The following is an 18,432-nucleotide window of genomic DNA, read 5'->3' as shown; positions in this document are numbered from 1 at the left end:
CTGGTGCAGCAATGACAGGTATAGAGTTAGCAAGTTAGATAGTACTGTTCAAGATTTGACACAGAAATAAGTAATAGTCGAGCTCTGGGATAAGGTTTTGTGAAAAGAGAAATATAATTCATCACTTCATCAAGTCCTAGGCAGTAGAATTGTGGTTGTCTTCAGTTTCGTAATATTAAGATGAAGTACTTACTACTGTAGTACAGGTGGAGGAGCTCTCATCCATCAGAATACATGTCTCACGATTGCTGGCAGAAACAATTATTCACTGTAAAGTTGCATTAAATATCAAACTGATGAATCACTATCAAAGAGACTTGGCAAGTAATTTTGGCCCAATTCCAAGGATGTCTGATGTTGAGCTTTTGTTACTATCGGTAGTTCATCTGCTGATGCGGTCAACTCTAGCGATGGTTGGCCTTACCATTCACTTAGACTAGAAACAACTGACGTCAACGTCTTTAGACCAAAGCCTTTTTGTTCGTATTTAAAAGGCTAATTTGTCAATCGGTTTACCAGAGCCGCAAGCAAACAAAGAAACTCCACCATAAGCATTCTCTCATGTATAGTCCTCAGTCTCGATAACGCCAGACCTAATCAATCGAATATATGGCTTGATAAGGTCGAGTATCGAGATCCTGTCCATTTACAGACGTCCAACTCAAATTTAACCAACAACATACCAAAGCCGGGCTTATCGTTCTGTCCCAGCCACCCTGGCTCCAGTAGCTTTACTGCTTATTCTTCTTCCTCTCTCACCCCGCACCAATGCTGTAACATCCCTCCAACTTAAACTCTTCTTAAACAAGTTGGACTGCAGCCATCTCGACCACTCCCAGCCCAACCTATTGGACGGCATCGCCAAGTGCTGACCTATCTGGCGGCTTTCCGGCCCTCCATATGCTTGGTTTTGGTCTCCCCGCTTCGAGCATGAGCACATCATTCGTAGCCTTGTTGGAGCCAACGCCATTGCCATGTTGCGAGGGAGTTCGCATGCCGCAGTAGCTGCGCGGTGGAAGCATGTATACGGTACTTGCTCGGCTTATGCTGTAACTCAATCAGGCCTTGGTACATGACGATCTATTGCAGCTGCAGCTTGCAGCTTGTTCACTCAATAAGCTATCTATGGCCCTCACCTCTTTCAGCTGAGCCTTTCTTTCTCTTATCTCTTCTTCACTTTCTCTCATCTCACCAGCTCGACGGTGTCGGAAGAGGGTTCTCCGCCAGTGTTCCAAGTCAATTTCTTGCTGCTGCATTGCGCATTGCCTTTCAATATGGTCCTCTTCAAGAAGCTCATCACAGTCTTGTCTTTGACACACGCTGTCGCTGCGCAATCAAACAAGGTCTGGGCTGCCGTCGCATTCATTAACCACGGTGAAACCACTCCAGCAACCCTACGTACTGTCCTCACTCCCGAGGGCGCACAGCAATTATGGCGACAGGGGACTGCGTTCCGTGCTCGCTATATTCCAGATGGTGTGAATAATTCAGACTATGAGAACATCCAGACAGCATATTTCCAGGACCTCAAACCCGACGTGATCGATAATGACGATCTTGAAATCATGTCCCAACCAGACGAATGGGTATCTGGAAGTGCTTTGGCTTTCATGCAGGGTTTCTATCCGCCAGCGCCCAACGCCTTTGACAACAGCACTGGAGGCGAAACGATAGCCGTGAACTTGGCATCAAGTGATAACAAGACAGAATATCCTCTGGACGGATACCAGTATCCCAAGATTCAAGTCCCAGGCATATCTGATCCAGAATATGCATCGTATGCCACCAGACTCACTTGTAAAATACTGCAACTTTAACTAACCCCGCCCAGCTTGCTAGGTTCCTCCAGATGTTCAGCCTGGTACACGGAAATAAGAGAAAACCTGACAGATCATGATTCCCTCAACAACATCTACCAATCAAGCCTGGCATTTTACCAGGACCTATTCTCTACTCCGCCACTCAAGGGGACAATTAGCATACAGTCAGCCAACCTTAAGAACGCCTATGAGCTCTGGCAATTTGTCGATTATCAATATCGTCACAATGAAACCGTCCACGAGGAGCTAGGCAACGCAAACGGGACTCTCACTCTTTTGAACTATTACGCCACTAAAAGAGAACGCGCAGCGAATAGCTACTCGGACGGCTCTAAAGATAACAGCCCTTCTGACGATAATAGCCGTCTTGGCGTCCTCTACTCCATCGCAGGACGCACGCTGGCGTACAAAATAGCGTCGCAGTTCAAGAAAAACATCCGCTGGGGAAGTAGCTACAACAAACTCACCTTCATGTTCGGTTCTATTGAGCCCATCGTCAGCTTCATTTCTCTCTCCGGTCTCCTCACAAAAGACAATGAGGAAGAGTACCCCTGGTCTTCACTCCCCGAGCCCGGTGCTGCACTCGTCTTTGAGCTCTTCGGCGAGGATCCAGACTCCCCTGGCCGCATGCCTTCTATGGACAGCCTGAGAGTCAGAATGTCGTATCGTGCTACTGCAGATGCTGACGAGCCTTTCCGCACCCAGCCCATTTTCAAGTCTGGTCCCGATGGTATCGCATACACCCGCTTCGTACAGGTTATGGATCAGCTTGGAACGTCACCAAGCGAGTGGTGCAATATCTGCGGCGCACCGTACGCTCCCTGGTGCATAGTTTCTCGTTCAGACGATGACATCTGGGACGGTGATTCTTCTTCTTCTTTGGGCCCGGTCATAGCAGGTATTATTGGCGCAGTCATCGCACTAACTGCCATGGCTGTCCTGGTAGCGTGCTTGTTCGTCTGTGCAGGCTTCCGAATTCAACGCAAGCAGGCTCCAGATACACCGCCTAGCACGGCTTCTGCTGCTGCTGTAGGAGGCGCCGTGGGAGGCTTCAAGGGACCAGAAAAGAAGGACGGTGATGCGGACGTGGTGGTGACGAAGCAGGGAGTTCATCATGAGCGTGTTGGCAGCTGGGAACTTCGAAGTCCGAACGAGGTACCGCCTCAGCCGCAAATGTCTGGTGTTATAACCAAAGATTTCGACGCACCTCGACATCGAACGATGGAAGACAGTGATGACGACATCAGTGTCATTGGAGCAGCACCGGTCAAGGCACGGGAGAGTATTTGAGTAGTTTCATGAAGAGACGCATACGGTGTGGAATCGAGAATGATCCAAGATGATGTTTGCATAAGTGGGCTATACCCTTGGTTTCTCACGTTCGTTCTGAGCCTTTTATATATATTAGGAGGTGTTTTGAATAGGCGTTTTGATTGGCGAATTGGAATACTTACACACTCTTTAGGAAATACCCAGGATATTCACAATGCATATATGGAATGCCTGTTATTATATAGCATAGTAGTTCAACTTGATAAATGAGACTGTCATATGAACATAATTTGATGTAGTATATACAAGGGATAAGGTGAACATATAAACATGACCTCTTTTGTCCTATTCATAATTGTTCAACAGGGGTCTCTATTTACAGAATGATAAACTCCTCATCTTGCACCCCCTCGAGCTCAAACACCTCCCCATTCATCATCCCATGAACATAGCACTCCCCAATAAGCATCCAAGTACCTGGCCCTTTCCTCCTAATTAGAAACGGCAACTTTCCCCCATATAATACAACAACCACATCCCCCGCCTCCATAACATCAGGACCAACCACAAACCACCCCCTGGACGTAACCGCAAAGCCACGATACCTTGTGATCAGCGTTGCCTCATGACTCCATTTGAACCCATCACCCGTCTGTGCAAGCTCTTGAATTTCTTCGCTGACTGCGTCATTGTTGTCTAGAGCACGGACAAGATATGCCGCGCCATGGGCGAGCCACTCTTCCTTAGGCACACTTTCATATGGTCGCGAGCGATCTACTCCGATGCAGCCATTTGTGAGACTCTGCACAAGTGCGAAGAAGGCAGAGTCGCCATTTCGGTAGCGTTTATTCAGGCTGAATGGCTGATTGCTACGACATATGTCGCGCCATACAGCTTCGATAGGGAGACGGCGCGGGTTGTTGGCCCCCCCGCGACGGAAGTGGAAAGCATTGTGCCAGAATATCCATGAAGGTCGATTAATGCGATCCAAGCGAACACCGCGGATATGTAGAGCTCGTCTCTTATCATTGATGTAAAGTTGAGGCTGTGAATAGTTCCCTGATGCTCGGTGGGGAGAACCAGGTGTTCCCATGAGATGAAGAGGAACGACACGCCAGTCTGGAGCCCACGTTGGTATATCGCCTCTCTCCATGATTCTGCGTCGATACGTTGCGGGTACTGCATGGCAGGCAGACAAGACGAGAAGGGATTCGCGGCCTGAGAGTTCCCGAGCCGCTACATCGTAAAAGATGTCTTCGACAGACCTGCTGTAATCGGCTACTAGCTCAGTAAGGCTTTGGCTCCCCGTGTTGAGAGAAAAGTGACCCAGAAAGGCGTATACGTGGTCTCGAGGGTCCTTTGCTAGTAAGTGCCGCGCACGATGCAGCTCATAGATGAATGCTGCGCGGTTGTGGTTGAAGTCGTACTGTTCCTCAGGCTCGACGAACCTCTGGTATAGATATCTGATATTAGGAGTAAATATTGAGAACCGTGAGCGCAGGTAGTGGTAATTCGTATTCAAGACACCTGCAACTGACGAGAGAACCTCCCAGTCAACCTCAGCGTCTCCCCAGTAAAGCGTAGCTGGCGCACCAGTTCCAATCTCTTGAACAATCCACATTCGACTGAACTATTCACATTAGCAAAGGCCTTCCTGCCAGTGTTGCTGCTGTCTCTTGGAAATGACTCACCCACGGCAACCTGGTCAGGTTTGAAAAAGGCACCCAGGGTGTTCTGTCCTGAAACAAAAGCTCCTCTGAATGAACCCTCTTGAATTCGTTATGCATCTCTTCATTATTAAACACGCCGTCGAGGTAGTGTATCATAGTCATAGCATCATGCGCGACACCCTGGGTATCCTCACCCAGCCAGACCAAGACACGCTCTGCTCCTTTATATATAGCATTCATTAAACCAACTTGCTGGCTGCGCTCCGCAATATCATATTGGTTGATACAGACTTGGTCAGCCCAAAGACGACGCTGAGAGGTAGGGTGCCTCACACGGCGAAGTGCCCCCTCAATGCTTTTTGTCAGCGGGAGAGGTTTTCCATCACATGTGATCTCTGATGAACGGCCACCTGTGCCCCAGCAGTAGGAGATGGCTTCATACTGCGGATTCAGATCAAGGCCCTCGAAGCCTAAATGGCCAACTAATGGCTCATCACCAACGCCAGGCTCCAATGTTAAAATGCGAACCGAGTAGCAGTCCTCAAACGGCGTGTATTTGTATCGCTCTGGTGCTGGCAAGTCTTTTGGAATGGCATTAGCCATGGATACCAATGGTAAACAATGCCGAAAGCCTTCTTTCCGGCACTTCTGAAAGCTGGGAGTGGGATACGAATGATATGAGATGTGTCGTGTAGACCGATGATCCAAAGGCCCGATTGTTTTAGTCCTTTTTAATGAACCGACGACCAAAGCCGGGGAATGGTTGTATCCTGTTAAGATTTTGAGATTTACAATGCGAGGCAGTGCTCCCTTTACATTTCATAGGGCCAAAAATATGCAAAGCCTTTCAAGCTATCGAATCGAATAATAGTGGATGTAGAATGGATATGGAACGATATACACTTCAATAGAAATGGAGGGTCACATTGCATTGTACCCCTTGCCGGTAAACTGTCAGCCCGAGATAAGCACTAACATCACTAACATCACGCTGGGAAGTACATAAAACGCTTGCATCAACTTCATTTAAATCGCTAGTCACTTGGTCAAGAGGAGAGATCATAGTGTATCCTTCAAATATTGGATTGTGGTGTCGAGCGGCGACAAGCCTTTCTATCTAGCTACACAAGTTTCCTGTGTCATCATTCGTTCTGAAACTAAACCAAAGAAAAGCATGCATGTTATGCAGTAGCAGCACCTCTCGTGGGTGGTCCATCCTATGTGCCCCAAACGCCGAGTTCCATCCTAATCCGCTGTAGGATTCCCAATATTCACAAATGAGAAATAAGCAAGAAATAAAAAGCGCTTAGTGTATGCCCTTTTGCCCTCCCCGGTCGACCATTATGCCAAACCTTACAGGTCCATGGTAAGCAACTCTAATCTTGATGTCACAGCGTCACAGCTGGCGCTGAGACGTTGCACACGAGCCATAGCAAGGGCGGCTGTGCATTCTTGTTCACCAGCATCGACGAGTTCCAGGCGCGCAAGGACCTTCTCAGACTCAACACCGCCAAAGATGTCGACGTGCGACAAACCTTCAGAGTCAAACTCCTCAGGTGACTCGGTGGCGGTGGTAGCGGCTTCAGTGTGGAACAAGGCGAATTCAGGGTCAGACTCAAACTCAGCATCGATAGGGGCGGCGTTAACAGGTTCAGAAACTTCAGGGGCAGCAACAGGGCGCTCGATAGCGGGCACCTCAAGCTTCTCCTCTTCAGAGTCAAAGATGGGCTCGACAAAGTTTGATGACTTGCCGGAGAGAACAGCAGCGTCGATAATCTCAGGAACCTCGGGTGTGTCGACAACGAAGACCTGGGGCTGGAAGTTGAAGCCATCGAGGGTGAGCATGGAGAAGTCCATGTTCTGCTCAGGGATCATGGCCATACCAATCTGCTGTTGAGAGGATTGCTGGGCGTTGTAGGGGTTGATGTCCTTGGGAACCTGTCGCTGTTCAGGCTGAGGCTCGACCTTGAGCTGAGGAGTCTGCTGAGCGGCGGCTGGGTTGCTGCTAAGGTTGTCCAAGAAGTTGGAGAATGAAGGTGAGGAGAGAAGCATGCGGGTAAGATCTGTCAGGCGCTTGTTCTCGTCCAGAAGGGCTCGGTTCTGAGTTCGGAGATCACCGTTCTCGCTGACCTTGTTGGCGATCTCAGTCTCGAGTTGAGTGATGTATTCTGTTTATGGGTTAGCATAATGTACGCAATCAATTGGGGGAATGTAATAAGCTTACCCTTTCTGCGCGAACGGAAGGCACGGGCAGAAACCTTGTTTCGCAGCTGTCGTCGCTCCTTACTGCTGAGCTTCTTGCCCTCCTCGCTAGCGAGTAATCGCTCATCCTCATCCATCTCCTCTTCGTCCTTCTTGGATCGGGGGAGATTGGTCATGGGGCTTGTGGCCTGGCTGTCAGGCATTGAGGGCTTGGCTCGCATCGAGTTCAAGAGCTGGGTGATCTTCTGCTCAACAAGAGGATCGGAAGGAGGAGGAGCCTTGCCTCGAGACTTGGGCTGAGATCCCTGGCGTTGAGCCTGTTGCTGCTGCTGAATAATCTGCTGCTGCTGTCGCTGCTGAGCCTGAGCCTTGGCAAGGGCGGCCTGGGAGTGAGCACCGGGCCAGAGTCGACCGACGTTGTTGGTCTGGGTAGGCAAGACTGGCGGCGAAGGAAGGCCATCAACCTCCTGTTCGATACTGCTAGGGTCGACGGTGAAGAACTGCTGTGTCTCGGTATGGGACTCGAAGTCCATGTCCATTTCTGATGCGCCCATGGTGGCTTGAGAAGGAGAGGTGTTGAAGTCGAAGAGATCGGCCTCAGGGCTGAATGTTGAGTAGTCAAGACTGCGGAAATCTTGGTAACCAGTGTTGTTGGTCTGGTTTACTGCCATAGTGCTGGCGATAGCTCCAGGGACAAAGCCTGTCTGTTGTCGGTACATGTCATAGTTGTGACTGGGACCGCTCAAGCTCTGGGCGGTTGTGACGGGAGCAGCAACGGCAGCAGTGACAGGGCTTGTGAAGGTAGCCTTTGATGTACCTGCTGGTGAGAGAGAAGCAGGAGATTGGAATCCGTCGTACTCGGTGAGATCTAGGAGAGCGTCGAAGTCGACGTTATTCTGGCCAGGAGCCGACATTGTGTTTGTATGAGGTATCGTTATTGGCGATGCCAGAGAATCGAATCGAGTTTGGGTTTGTGGTTAAAAAGTAAGATGATTGATTACCCAGTCGTTACAATGTCAAAGTTTGTCGATTATAAAACGGATCTGTTCAAGTTGTGAGAGATGGTCGGTGAAGGAAGATTGTTGATGATTGTGTTGTGTTGGATGGAAGTTCTGTAACAGAAACGAATGTTTGGAAGTTGAGAAGGGGAAAGATGGAACCAGGCAGAAAACCGGGAACTGGGGGGACCGTGTTCTATGAATGGTGTGGGTGCTGGGGCCTGTACTGGAAGGTACGTACCGTGTCAACCGGGTCTGACAGCAAGATCCCCGACATGTCAGGGACGATGGAGACCACTGTAAGCCACTGTATTCCACATTATGAGCCCACTGTAAAGACGCTCCAAGCCCCTAAATCCAGGACAAGCACCCTTGAAAGAACTTGGGTGAGCGCTGTGAGTCGTTGGATTGGGGCTGTCTGGAGCCCCGGAGACTGGCTGTCAAGTAACGCCGCCCGTTACCAGGATCGGTGGTCGGGGAGCCGACTAGTGAGGAGAGAGGACGCGTCAGCTCTTTTCTTGGTGGTGCAAGCCAAGGAGTTGGAGCCAAGGGCCAAGGAGGTGGATAACTCATTGAGGCAGCGCCGTACAATACGGAACGAATCAAGGGCCGACATTGACGACCGAGCCTCTCAGAAAACAGCACAGAGTACCCACCATGAACCTATCCCTGCTTCGCTATCAGAGGGGTGCGAAAGACGAGACTTACTCAGAAGGGAAGACAGAAAGCGAAACGAACCAGCAGAGAGGTCTGCGGACTGAGGATGACGACGCTTTACTACCCTTTTGAGCCAGATGGAGCCCATATCTCTCTACTACACTGCTCTTTTTGCTATGGTAGACGCTGCCAGCTATCATGGTCGACCTCACCTGCAGCTGCAGCTACAGCAAAAGCTTACGTCTCTCTGCCTTTAGGGCTTCGTGGCCTGGGCTCAATCTGGTCAAGCCTTAGGTTGATTATTCTGTTGCCTGCAATGCCTTGGGGGACTTTTTTCAAGGCGTGTCGCAATAGCACCATCCATCACTCTCGTTTGAGGTATGATACAGATAAATCACGGCCGGATAATTCCCCCGTCCAATCGTCAAGATAAGATTGGATGGGTGTGATCAAGAAACGACATTTCCGGGCGGTTGGCTGCCTCACGGCAAAGCGGCAGTCAACGTTTATTATGGTTGGAATGCCCCAAACAAACCATCAGCGTCCAGAGCGCTATCTGTCAGAGAATTGTGTGCAGCGATTCGCCGACTCGGCTCTGAAGGAAGTAAAATCATACCAGCGAATTGACTGATCAGCGTTAGCGGGTAGTGAAACTTGACATCCGTCTGTCCCGAGCGTGGCTGTACAGCAGTAATTCCATGCTGTAATTGGCATGCTTCCCAAACTTACTGTATGTTTACGGTTACGGATGGTCCTCTCAGGTTCAGGGTGACAAAGAATGGCGATTAATTCATCTCGTCTGTTAAGGATTGGCTTGGTTCATTTCCCCTCAGATTGACTGAAGAAATGAACAAACAAGGTCGTGCCTCACCGTAGAGACATTGCGGAGAGACTATCACCATCACCACCACCACTACCGGTTGCACTGCCACCGCCCTCATGTCCTACCGCGAGCACAGTCCATTATCAAGTCCACCGCTCTCTCATGCTGCCCGCTCACTTTTTGTTGATTCCATAGCACTAATAAGAGCACTTAATTACTGTGCCACGCTGGATTGATAGCATAAACACAAAGGGTAACAACTGCGAACATCCATGAGGCTGTGCATTCAAGGTTGAGTCTTGGCTCTCAAGTAAGCTCAATGATCATCCATCTTGCACTCGCCTCGATCACTCGCTTGTTCTACAAGGGAATCTCGTCGGTAGCAATGAAACGCCGACAGGCCGTTGTCGGGTCCCAGCTCATCGAAAGCTCCGGTAACTAGAATGTTTGGCGCCGTGAGCGCCTCTGATGCCCGTATTAATGCATTCGTGCCAGCATCCAAGCCTCACAAGTTGGCTGTTTTTTGCCACTCTCAACCAATATGTACTTTCTTGCTCACAGCACCATCATTCCAGTGATCGGCAGTGGAGACAAAAATAGAACTTGACTTGTTTGACAGAGATTCAACTGCCAACTGCCGCCCTGATTATCTTTCTCCACTGCCCCTGACGATGATTTACGATGATGGACAATGACACAAGACGATGCGGCAAATGCCGTGATCATCAGTCCCATACAGAGTACATAACGCTCTGTCATGCATCGGCCCAGGATTGTTTCACAAAATAATTAGCTCTATCCCTTACGACCCATCATTCCTTCCATGAGTGATTCTTTCGCGGTTACGGATATTCTCCCACATCTCGAACCGAAAGTTAGTTTCTGAACAAGCTTTGACTAACATCTCGTGCCGATACAGGAGTCTCAATTCTTCACCAATCGAGCAACTGTCTGCACCATATATGTGAAACATGGAATTCAAGAAACGTAAAAAGCTACCCCTTCTCTCCAAACTACCTCTTTTGGAAGTTCGGGGGTGAAGCCCTTGGTTCGATGTCGCCAAGACTTACCATAAACGTCATTAACATCGAGCAAAACTGCCGAAGTAGAAGTGAATTTCCAACATCAAAACCAGGAATATATGATAGGGCATCGTACCCTTCCCTTGTTCAGGAGACGGCATAGCCCATGCAAATTAAGCAAATCGCTAACCGTCCATCGCATGAACTAGTATTTAATATTCCCTGAACACCTGAACCTTCTATGGGAGCCACTTAACGGCTCGAAATTAAATGGCATAGCCACCGTTATTGATGTTACAGCCTCAACAACCAAAGGCAAAGCAAAAGATACAGCCTGACAGCGCTGGAAATAGCTCTGGCCTGGTGTTGACTGCGCCTGCGAGACTTTGAATCGTCTCAATGACTTGGAGCAGATGTTCTGTCACGTGATATGAGACACGTGATGATCATTAGCATCACGTGACGACCTGTACGACAGCCTGATCGTGGTTTCAGCCTTCCTGAGGCCTTCCATCAACGGCCCCATTCGCCTGCATCTGCGGAAACTCATCGGAGCCTTACGCCTTACAGCCGTGCGCGCCCAACTGTCACTGCACTCGCGCCTGAATTGTCTGACATACTATTTTCTCGCCCGGTCATAGTGTCGCCTGGGACGCGTTGTCGGTTTGTATATACCGTGTTTTGTGCCTTGATGCGACTCGTGAAGATTTGATACAGCGTCAGCCGTTTCGTTTCGTCCCGTCCCGTTCCGTTAGTTGTTTGCATCGCTTCGCGACTCTATACTCTACTACATATATCGCATTTCCAGCCAGCTCCGAGGATACCACCCTTGCACTGCACTGCACACAGAGACTCCAAAGAGGAACGTGCTCACCGGGTACTTTGCGTTACTGCTCGGCATCAGAAGATCCCGTCTGACTTGCTATTGAGGCCACTTAGTGCCAGCCAACTGAATTTGAGTTTATTGTACTCGCCACTATGGTAAGCTGACCATAGCCGTGCAAACATAAATGGGGAGAGAAAAACGAAACCTGCCCGCGGCTGTGGCAGGTGGCCCAAAAGAGAGGCATAGACGAGCCCAAAGATCTCAGTTTGATCACGCAGCGCCTGTACCCCCAGGCTTTGTTGCCAAACCGGCTTTACCAAAAACAACCAAGCACCACTCGTACTTCGAGTTTGTTGAAAACAAGGACAAGAAGAAGAAGAAGCTTGAATTTCAGGTATAATGCGACTGTTGCGCGCCGAGGATGTCACAGCACTCACCAACACATATAGATTACCACAAAGAAAACACCCCCTCCTGGTTTTGAGTTTGTTCCTGCCGGCAATCCTGAACTAACGTCAGCATGCAAAGAACTATCTCGCGAGAAAGATGCCATGATCTTTATCGTTTCGGTACGCCATATGCCATTGCTGTCGACTCTCGCTCCCTGCCGCTAACCAAACTGAGTTGAAGAACGCAAAGGATAACTCCGCTTCGAACGTTCTGTCCCACCAAGTTCATCGCATTGGGCATCATGTCCGAGAAACCATTGTCGACGAAGCGCGTGCCAGTCTGGGACAGTCGATAGAAGACATGTTGCCGGCCGCCCGCGGTGCCCCTGAACCCATTCCCGCGTCTCAAGCGGAATATGATGCGCAGGTTGACGCCGCTCTACGCGACTTATTTCCGAGAATCCCAAACACCGACCGTCAGATGATTATCGAGCATGCTTTCAGACGGGTTTGTCCTTCCTCCCCTAACAAATCACCATAGGTAACGGCTATTTATGATGATAGGATCCCACGAACAAAAACGAAAAAGAGAAAGTAGGCTTTTCGGATGATATCACACTGGCCCGACGAGTTCAACTGGCAGTGCTTGCTCACATTCGTCATACTCACACGAGGTATGATACCCTACTAAGAGAGACTAGCTGGCAGAACGCTCGCAAAGTCGTCGAGAACTTGTGCCTGGATACCCTCGTCAAGTGGCGAGGAGATGAAGAGAGTGGTCGAGATCAGCTGGACGAGATTTTGCGGGAAGTCGTTGTGATATCTGATTCCGAGGGTGAAGAATCGGGCAATGAGTCCGACTCGTCCATCGAAGAGGTTTTTTACCAACCTATAAATCTCGTCCCCAACATACCTGTGCAACACATTTCAGGCCAGGCCGGTCATGTTCATCGCCAATCCCCCAGGCTCAACCTCGGCGCAAAAGGACCGGTCACCCCTAAGCCGAAATCAAAGGTGAAGAAAGCCAAGCGTAAGACTTCGGCCGAGAAGAAAGGTCAACGTGGTTTCAAGAGATATCAAGCATGGCAAGATGCCATTGATCGAAACCGCAACGTTCCAGATTCGGCTCCAGAATCACCTCAAGTACCTATCCCCCAACGCACACAAGGTCTACCACCTCCTGCTCTGGTTCCTATGGATGACTCATTACCACCTGCTTCCCAGCTGAGGCTTGTGTCGGGTGCTGGGCCTGCCCCTTATGAGAATGGCTATGTTGGCAAGCCTCAGTATCCTTCAAATGGCCATTTTATGAGCTCTGGGCCACAAGTTGCCCGCAAGGTAAAGTCTCCATTTTATGAGCCTCCGTCTATCACACGCCCGCTTGTATCCACGGCGGCAGACCGGTTGCAAGATATGCTGGTGCAATCCATTGAACCAGTATCTCCTAATACTATGAAACCATCATTTGTGCGTGCAGTACCGCCTCGAGGACAAGGTTTCAGGAACGAGCCGCCTCAGAGCTCTAGTATTCAGCGTCCGGCCATTTTAACCTCTCCATCGCGGCGTATGGAAATGAGAGATGAGCCTATGCAAGTCCCGCGCCCTGGGCCAAGTGAACGCTTAGCCTATGGAGAAAGGCCGTTTGAATTTCCTGTACGGGCCCCTTCTCCTCAACCTGGAGTTGGTATTCCCAGTGCGTCCTTACATCATTATGACACAAGGTCTCGTGGAGCGCAGAATCCTGCAAGGATTCTAGTAAGTCGTCGACCATATGATGAGGTGCAAAGGTTTGGCGACCGTGATACTCCCATTGTAATGGAAGATCGGGGTGGGTTCTACGAGCGAGTTCCAGTGCGCTCTACTGGAGACATCGTGATGCCAGCCCGTGATGAAAGAGTTCCAGAGTATAGGAGGGGTATCCCTGAAGTACCCATGGTCCCAGACGACCGTCGGGTCATGTGGCAAGACGAACCCCGACTATTGCGGGCCGGCCGGAACAACGCAGATGTTGGCATAATTCCGATCGGTCATGCACCTTTGGAAAACCAACAACGCCCTGTCGTGACGGAACATCGGGCTATACCGTACCCCGTATCGGCAACAAGAGCTCAAAGTGACATAAGATCATACTTTGAGCCTGGGCCGCGTCTCGTTCGCTACGATCCACCTGGACCAGAGCCTCGGGTGATTATAAGTGACCCCATGGCACCACGATATGAAACAATACGGGAGATGTAAGCACACTGGGGTTATTTCAATTTAGTATTTGCACTAACACAGTCAAGTCGTCACGAAGGACAAGTACCCGAAAGCTTCCAGCAGTGGGAGCCAGTCCACAGATACTATCGGGATGGGCCTCCTATCACAGAAGACCGCAGGCGGCCTCCACCCTTACAACCACGTCGGCCGGAGGATGTTGTCGTTCTTGAGTAATGACATATCAAACGGTGGCACGAAGTATAAGCGCAGTCGTTGTTTTTCTTTTGCTAGCTGGTACATAAAGGTGTTATGCGCATTGAACACAGGCGTTGAGAGAGTTTGATCGTGGATGTTGCGGATCCACGAAAGGAATGGTTTTGGAAGCTGGCAACGTCGGATGATACCCATTTTGGAGGCTCAGGTTTGACATAGGAACCGTATTACAGATGCTGCACAGACGACTTCAAATTCTGGTCATCGATTGCATCAACTGAGCAACACAGGAATATATGGCAGAGTTATTGGCTCTCGGATTTCGAACTTGCTTGACTTTTATTTACCCTAAAATAACCCATGATCTAAATAACGACGAACCTATAAAATGAAATGAATGCCCGAACCAGACATGACGCATCGAATGGGTATAACTATGGCATCTAGTTGCGTCCTCTCCTAGGCTTTCCCACACCAGACGCTCCATGTCTCTTCTCGACACCCAATCCCTTTCGTCCAGCAGCGATGCCTCCCCTTCCACTCTTTCCACCACGGCCTCCTCGACCACGGAAGCCTCCACGGCTGCCGCGATCCCGTCCAGGGCTGATCCTGCTCTTGACTGCGGCAACATCGTTTTCGTCCATCTCCATTTCGTCATCTTCGTCGTCCTTGCTGCGTCGGTTGGAGAACTTGAGCTTGCCTCCACGGCCGCGCTTGGCCACGTCCTTGCCCTTGAGGGCAGCGACGTAGGCGCCCACGCCTGAAGCCTCAGGGTTGGCGTCGTCAACTTCCATCTCATCGTCGCCATCCTTGCCAAGGATGAGCTTGCCGTCGAGGTCGACCTTGGCCTTGGTGCGTGTAGGCTTGCGCATCTTGACAGGCTTTGTGGAAGAGATGTTGGCCAGAGCCTTCTTGTCGAGAAGATCCAGGGGCTCATCGTCGTCCTCGACAATGTATGTCCTGCCACCCTTCTGGGCCTTCTTTGTTGGCCTATCCTCGTCGTCTGAATCGTCTCCGTCATCAGAATCGCTGCTGTAAAGTGCTTGATCGTACTCGTTCTCGAACTGGCGCTTAGATGGGCCATCCTCGTCATCATCACTCTCCTCTCCATCGTTCTCGCCCTTGGCAGCGTCCTTCTTCTTCTTGGCACGCTCCTTGGTCTTTCGGATGTTGACCATCAACTTCTTGTCGTCATCGGGACAGTTCTTGTAGATGTTGTCGTAACCAAAGCGGCGGACCATGCGCTCGAGAATGTGCTTTACCTTGGCCTTGAAATGGCCCTTGTGCTCGTGGCTCCAAACAATAAGGTTAGGAACAAGAGTTGAGAGACGAGGAAGCATCAGCTCGACAGGAAGGCCAATGACGCAAACCTTGACGAAGCCCAGGCAGCTCTTGACGATCTCTCTGTTGTTGGAGGTGAGGAAAAGGTCCATGGTCTGAACCAAGTCAGAGAGAGTAGCGTCGCTCAAAGCACTTCGGAACTCATATAGAAGTCGACTAATGGCAGTGATGGAAGCAGAAATCATGTGGGGTGTGCTACCGGCCAAACCAGCGCTAACCATGGTGATGAACTCCTCAATGTTGGCAGTTCCAGCAGGGGCGTCATCAGGCATGTGAGGAACCTTACTGTTGTCGATAGCCGCGCCGCTAGCCTCAACCATACGCTGTCCCATACGAACCAGAAGATCGTAAGCTGTCTCACGCGCACGCTCGTTGTTCTCCTTGCAAGAGATAACGACCTCGCTGAGCACGGAAGGAATGAAGTGAAGAGAGGCGTCGGAGATAAAGGGAAGAAGGGCGATGATTGCGGCGAGACGCTCTCGTCGGGCGGGGGCTGAGACCTTCTCGGTACTGGTAACGATGAGGTTCTGAAGCTCAGCAGTTCGCTCCTGAAGAGCAACCTTGCCGATTTCGGAATCCGCCAGACGGGGGATAAGCTTGTATGCCTTCTTTTGAAGTTGAGGCTCCTCCTCCTTGTTGATAATTACAGCAGCAATCTCGAAAAGGGCGGCAAAGCTTTCTCGGGGAAGGTAGACAGACATAGTGATAACGAGGTCCATCAAAGTCTGGGCTGTTGAGGGCATATGGTCCTTTGACTTTTGTTGGTTCTCCTTCTTCTTGTCGGCTGGCTTCTCCTGTTGCAACTCAGTAGCAAGCATCTTGCTCACACGGTCGAAAGTCTCCATGAGCTCAGCGTTGGGTGTGATGCTGAGGAAGGTGTTGATGGTCTGCAGGATAGGACCGCGGCTCTGAGGAAGAGTCTGTGTGTATACGTTGAACAAGACGGCGAGCATGTTGCCGGCAAATTGGGAAAGGTATTCGAGGTTCTTCTTGGCATCAGCGCGGCTGATCCGGCTCTGAAGAACAAGGTTCTCTTCCTGCTCCTCGATATCAGCAATAGCCTGGTTAGACTCGATAAGAGTCTTGAGAGCTCTGCAGACGTCCAGTCGCAGCTCAACCTGCTTGTACAGAAGGTTTGCCAGGATCTCCGCAAAGCCCTGGTCGAACGATTGGGTGAGATCCAAAGGAAGGTCGCAGTAACCGGGGAGGATAGACCAGATCTGCTGAACGACTGTCTCGTAGATCTTGATTTCCATTGTCTTCTCGGCCTCTCCGTGATCGATAACCCTTTGGAACATGAATTCACTAAGGGGAATCATCTCACTCTTGAAGTGAGCCAGATTTGTGTTGCTTGTGTAATCGCGAAGAATAGGGAACATCCAAGCACGACCTGGCTGACCCTTTACGGGCTTGGCAAGGTTCAGAGGAAGGATTGAGAGGACGGCCTCGGGGCCCATTGCTCGAATCGCCTTTCCAATCACTTCATCGGCGTCCTTCTTGTTGCGGAAGGATCCGTTCTCTCGGATCTCGCCAATCGTCTTGGTAACGTTCATCATAATTGGGTAAGATCTCCATCTCAATGTGTCGAAGATAGCGCCGAGAACGTTGAAGGTCTGTAGCCAAGCGGCCTGGAATTGAACAGTCAAAAGAGACTCTGCTGACTTGGCAAGCTTCTCAAGAATCTTCTCGTCGTAAATCGAGGGCTCGAGGATGACCTGTTGGGGAATGCAGTTGGCCATAAAGGACACCAGACATTCTGAGGCGGAAATTCGAATGTTTTCGGAGGGAGCCTCGAGGAACTGGGCAACCATATCAAATAACTGGGGGAGGTTCTGGAAAGTCTCGTCAGGCTCGACTTGCGCCGAAACGTCGTATCCTCGAGACAAAATAGCGAGCCACGGGGGAACAAGCTGAGTGTCGTTGGCAGCAGGTCGCAATTCAGAGATAATCTCCATAAGTCGTGGGAGTTTAGCCGAGGAAAGTTCATCAGTCATGCCCTCGAAAATCATCTCAAAAATTTCAAAGGACGCCATGGTCATGTACTCGTTTCCACTCTTGGCGATACCCAGTAGCAACTCGCACAGCGACTCGATCTTCTTGCTGGGCCAGCCACCACTTGCAGCCGCAACAGTCTTGACCAGCTGGAGGGCGTGGATCATGGCAGGGTCGTGAGCGCCGTCGGCCTTCTTTCCCTTGCGCGCCTGCGCAATCTGGGTAGCCAGGTTCTCCAGGTTCTTGGTGGCAGTCTGGGCGCACATGTCGGCAGCAGGGTGGTCCAGCGAGGGGCTCGGGGGCGGGTTTCGAAGGACCTTCTTCAAGGCTTCCTGCGATCTGCGGCGCACCTTCGGTCGGTGGTCAAGAGACATGTTCAAGAGTCCTGCGACAGCTCGTCGAGGTCCAATCTGGGAAACGGAAAGCTCCCATGATGCAGCGTCCTGTGCGAGAAGAAGCGACTCGAGACATCCTATGGACGATCGCAGAAGCATAGCCTCCGCATCCTGTAACAGAAGCAATGGGGCGAGAAGAGTAAGAATCTGCGTGAACTTGGATCGAAGAAGAGGCTGCGGGGCATAAGGTGTAACGACGTCGAGAAGGTAGACGACGGGAGTCGCCAATTCTAGATTCACGTTGTCATTGCTGTTCGCTTGCTGAAGAAGAGCGAGGAGGGCCGCAAAGTATCCTGTGGGTGTAGGGTCTGTGTTCTGCTCCTTGAGTGTTGACTCGACAGCTTGAAGAACGACGACAGTCTACAAGAAAAAAAAGATGTCAGTGTGCGACTCGAGACCGTGGACGCATAAGAGACGGAAGCGCATAAAAGCAACATACCTTCTTTTGACTCTGAAGACCTGGGGACTTGATCTTGTCCAGCTTTTCAGCCAGAGAAGGGGTCGACATGTTGATTTTGAGCAATTCAATCCGCAACCACCAACTGAACTGGATTGTCTGTTCGGTGAAAGTCAAGATCCCAGCCAAAAATTCCCAAATTTTTACTTGCTTATC

The 18,432-nt window shown here is 50.4% G+C and overlaps 6 protein-coding genes across 6 annotated transcripts; 3 read left to right on the top strand and 3 right to left on the bottom strand.

The window, feature by feature from the left end:
* Window positions 1-1,274: 1,274 nt before the first annotated feature.
* Window positions 1,275-3,349, top strand: FGSG_01557 (uncharacterized protein; the record flags this gene model as incomplete). The annotated part of the gene is made up of 2 exons (XM_011319067.1): window positions 1,275-1,777; window positions 1,832-3,349. 2 exons carry the CDS (start codon window positions 1,275-1,277, stop codon window positions 3,108-3,110), a joined length of 1,782 nt encoding a protein of 593 aa, XP_011317369.1. The 3' UTR covers window positions 3,111-3,349.
* A 119-nt stretch (window positions 3,350-3,468) lies between these two features.
* FGSG_01556 (uncharacterized protein) lies at window positions 3,469-5,365 on the bottom strand (the record flags this gene model as incomplete). The annotated part of the gene is made up of 2 exons (XM_011319066.1): window positions 3,469-4,722; window positions 4,784-5,365. The coding sequence occupies 2 exons, from the start codon at window positions 5,363-5,365 to the stop codon at window positions 3,469-3,471; spliced, it is 1,836 nt and encodes a 611-aa protein (XP_011317368.1).
* Window positions 5,366-5,825: 460 nt separating this feature from the next.
* Window positions 5,826-8,120, bottom strand: FGSG_01555 (uncharacterized protein). Its single transcript, XM_011319065.1, has 2 exons — window positions 6,987-8,120; window positions 5,826-6,930 (listed from the first exon to the last, which is right to left on the bottom strand). The coding sequence occupies exons 1-2, from the start codon at window positions 7,876-7,878 to the stop codon at window positions 6,116-6,118; spliced, it is 1,707 nt and encodes a 568-aa protein (XP_011317367.1). The 5' UTR covers window positions 7,879-8,120; the 3' UTR covers window positions 5,826-6,115.
* FGSG_11965 (uncharacterized protein) lies at window positions 8,118-8,723 on the top strand (the record flags this gene model as incomplete). The annotated part of the gene is made up of 1 exon (XM_011319064.1): window positions 8,118-8,723. The coding sequence occupies one exon, from the start codon at window positions 8,118-8,120 to the stop codon at window positions 8,721-8,723; it is 606 nt and encodes a 201-aa protein (XP_011317366.1).
* A 2,751-nt stretch (window positions 8,724-11,474) lies between these two features.
* FGSG_01554 (uncharacterized protein) lies at window positions 11,475-14,112 on the top strand (the record flags this gene model as incomplete). The annotated part of the gene is made up of 5 exons (XM_011319063.1): window positions 11,475-11,684; window positions 11,740-11,859; window positions 11,915-12,187; window positions 12,244-13,913; window positions 13,965-14,112. The coding sequence occupies 5 exons, from the start codon at window positions 11,475-11,477 to the stop codon at window positions 14,110-14,112; spliced, it is 2,421 nt and encodes an 806-aa protein (XP_011317365.1).
* Window positions 14,113-14,534: 422 nt separating this feature from the next.
* FGSG_01553 (uncharacterized protein) lies at window positions 14,535-18,327 on the bottom strand (the record flags this gene model as incomplete). Its single annotated transcript, XM_011319062.1, has 2 exons — window positions 14,535-18,179; window positions 18,259-18,327. The coding sequence occupies 2 exons, from the start codon at window positions 18,325-18,327 to the stop codon at window positions 14,535-14,537; spliced, it is 3,714 nt and encodes a 1,237-aa protein (XP_011317364.1).
* Between the last annotated feature and the right edge of the window lie 105 nt (window positions 18,328-18,432).

Source organism: Fusarium graminearum, chromosome 1 (assembly GCF_000240135.3).
Source record: "Fusarium graminearum PH-1 chromosome 1, whole genome shotgun sequence".
NCBI classification, from domain to species: Eukaryota; Fungi; Ascomycota; class Sordariomycetes; order Hypocreales; family Nectriaceae; genus Fusarium; species Fusarium graminearum.
Note: the sequence above shows the minus strand (reverse complement) of the source record. Positions and strands in the feature narration are given on the sequence as shown.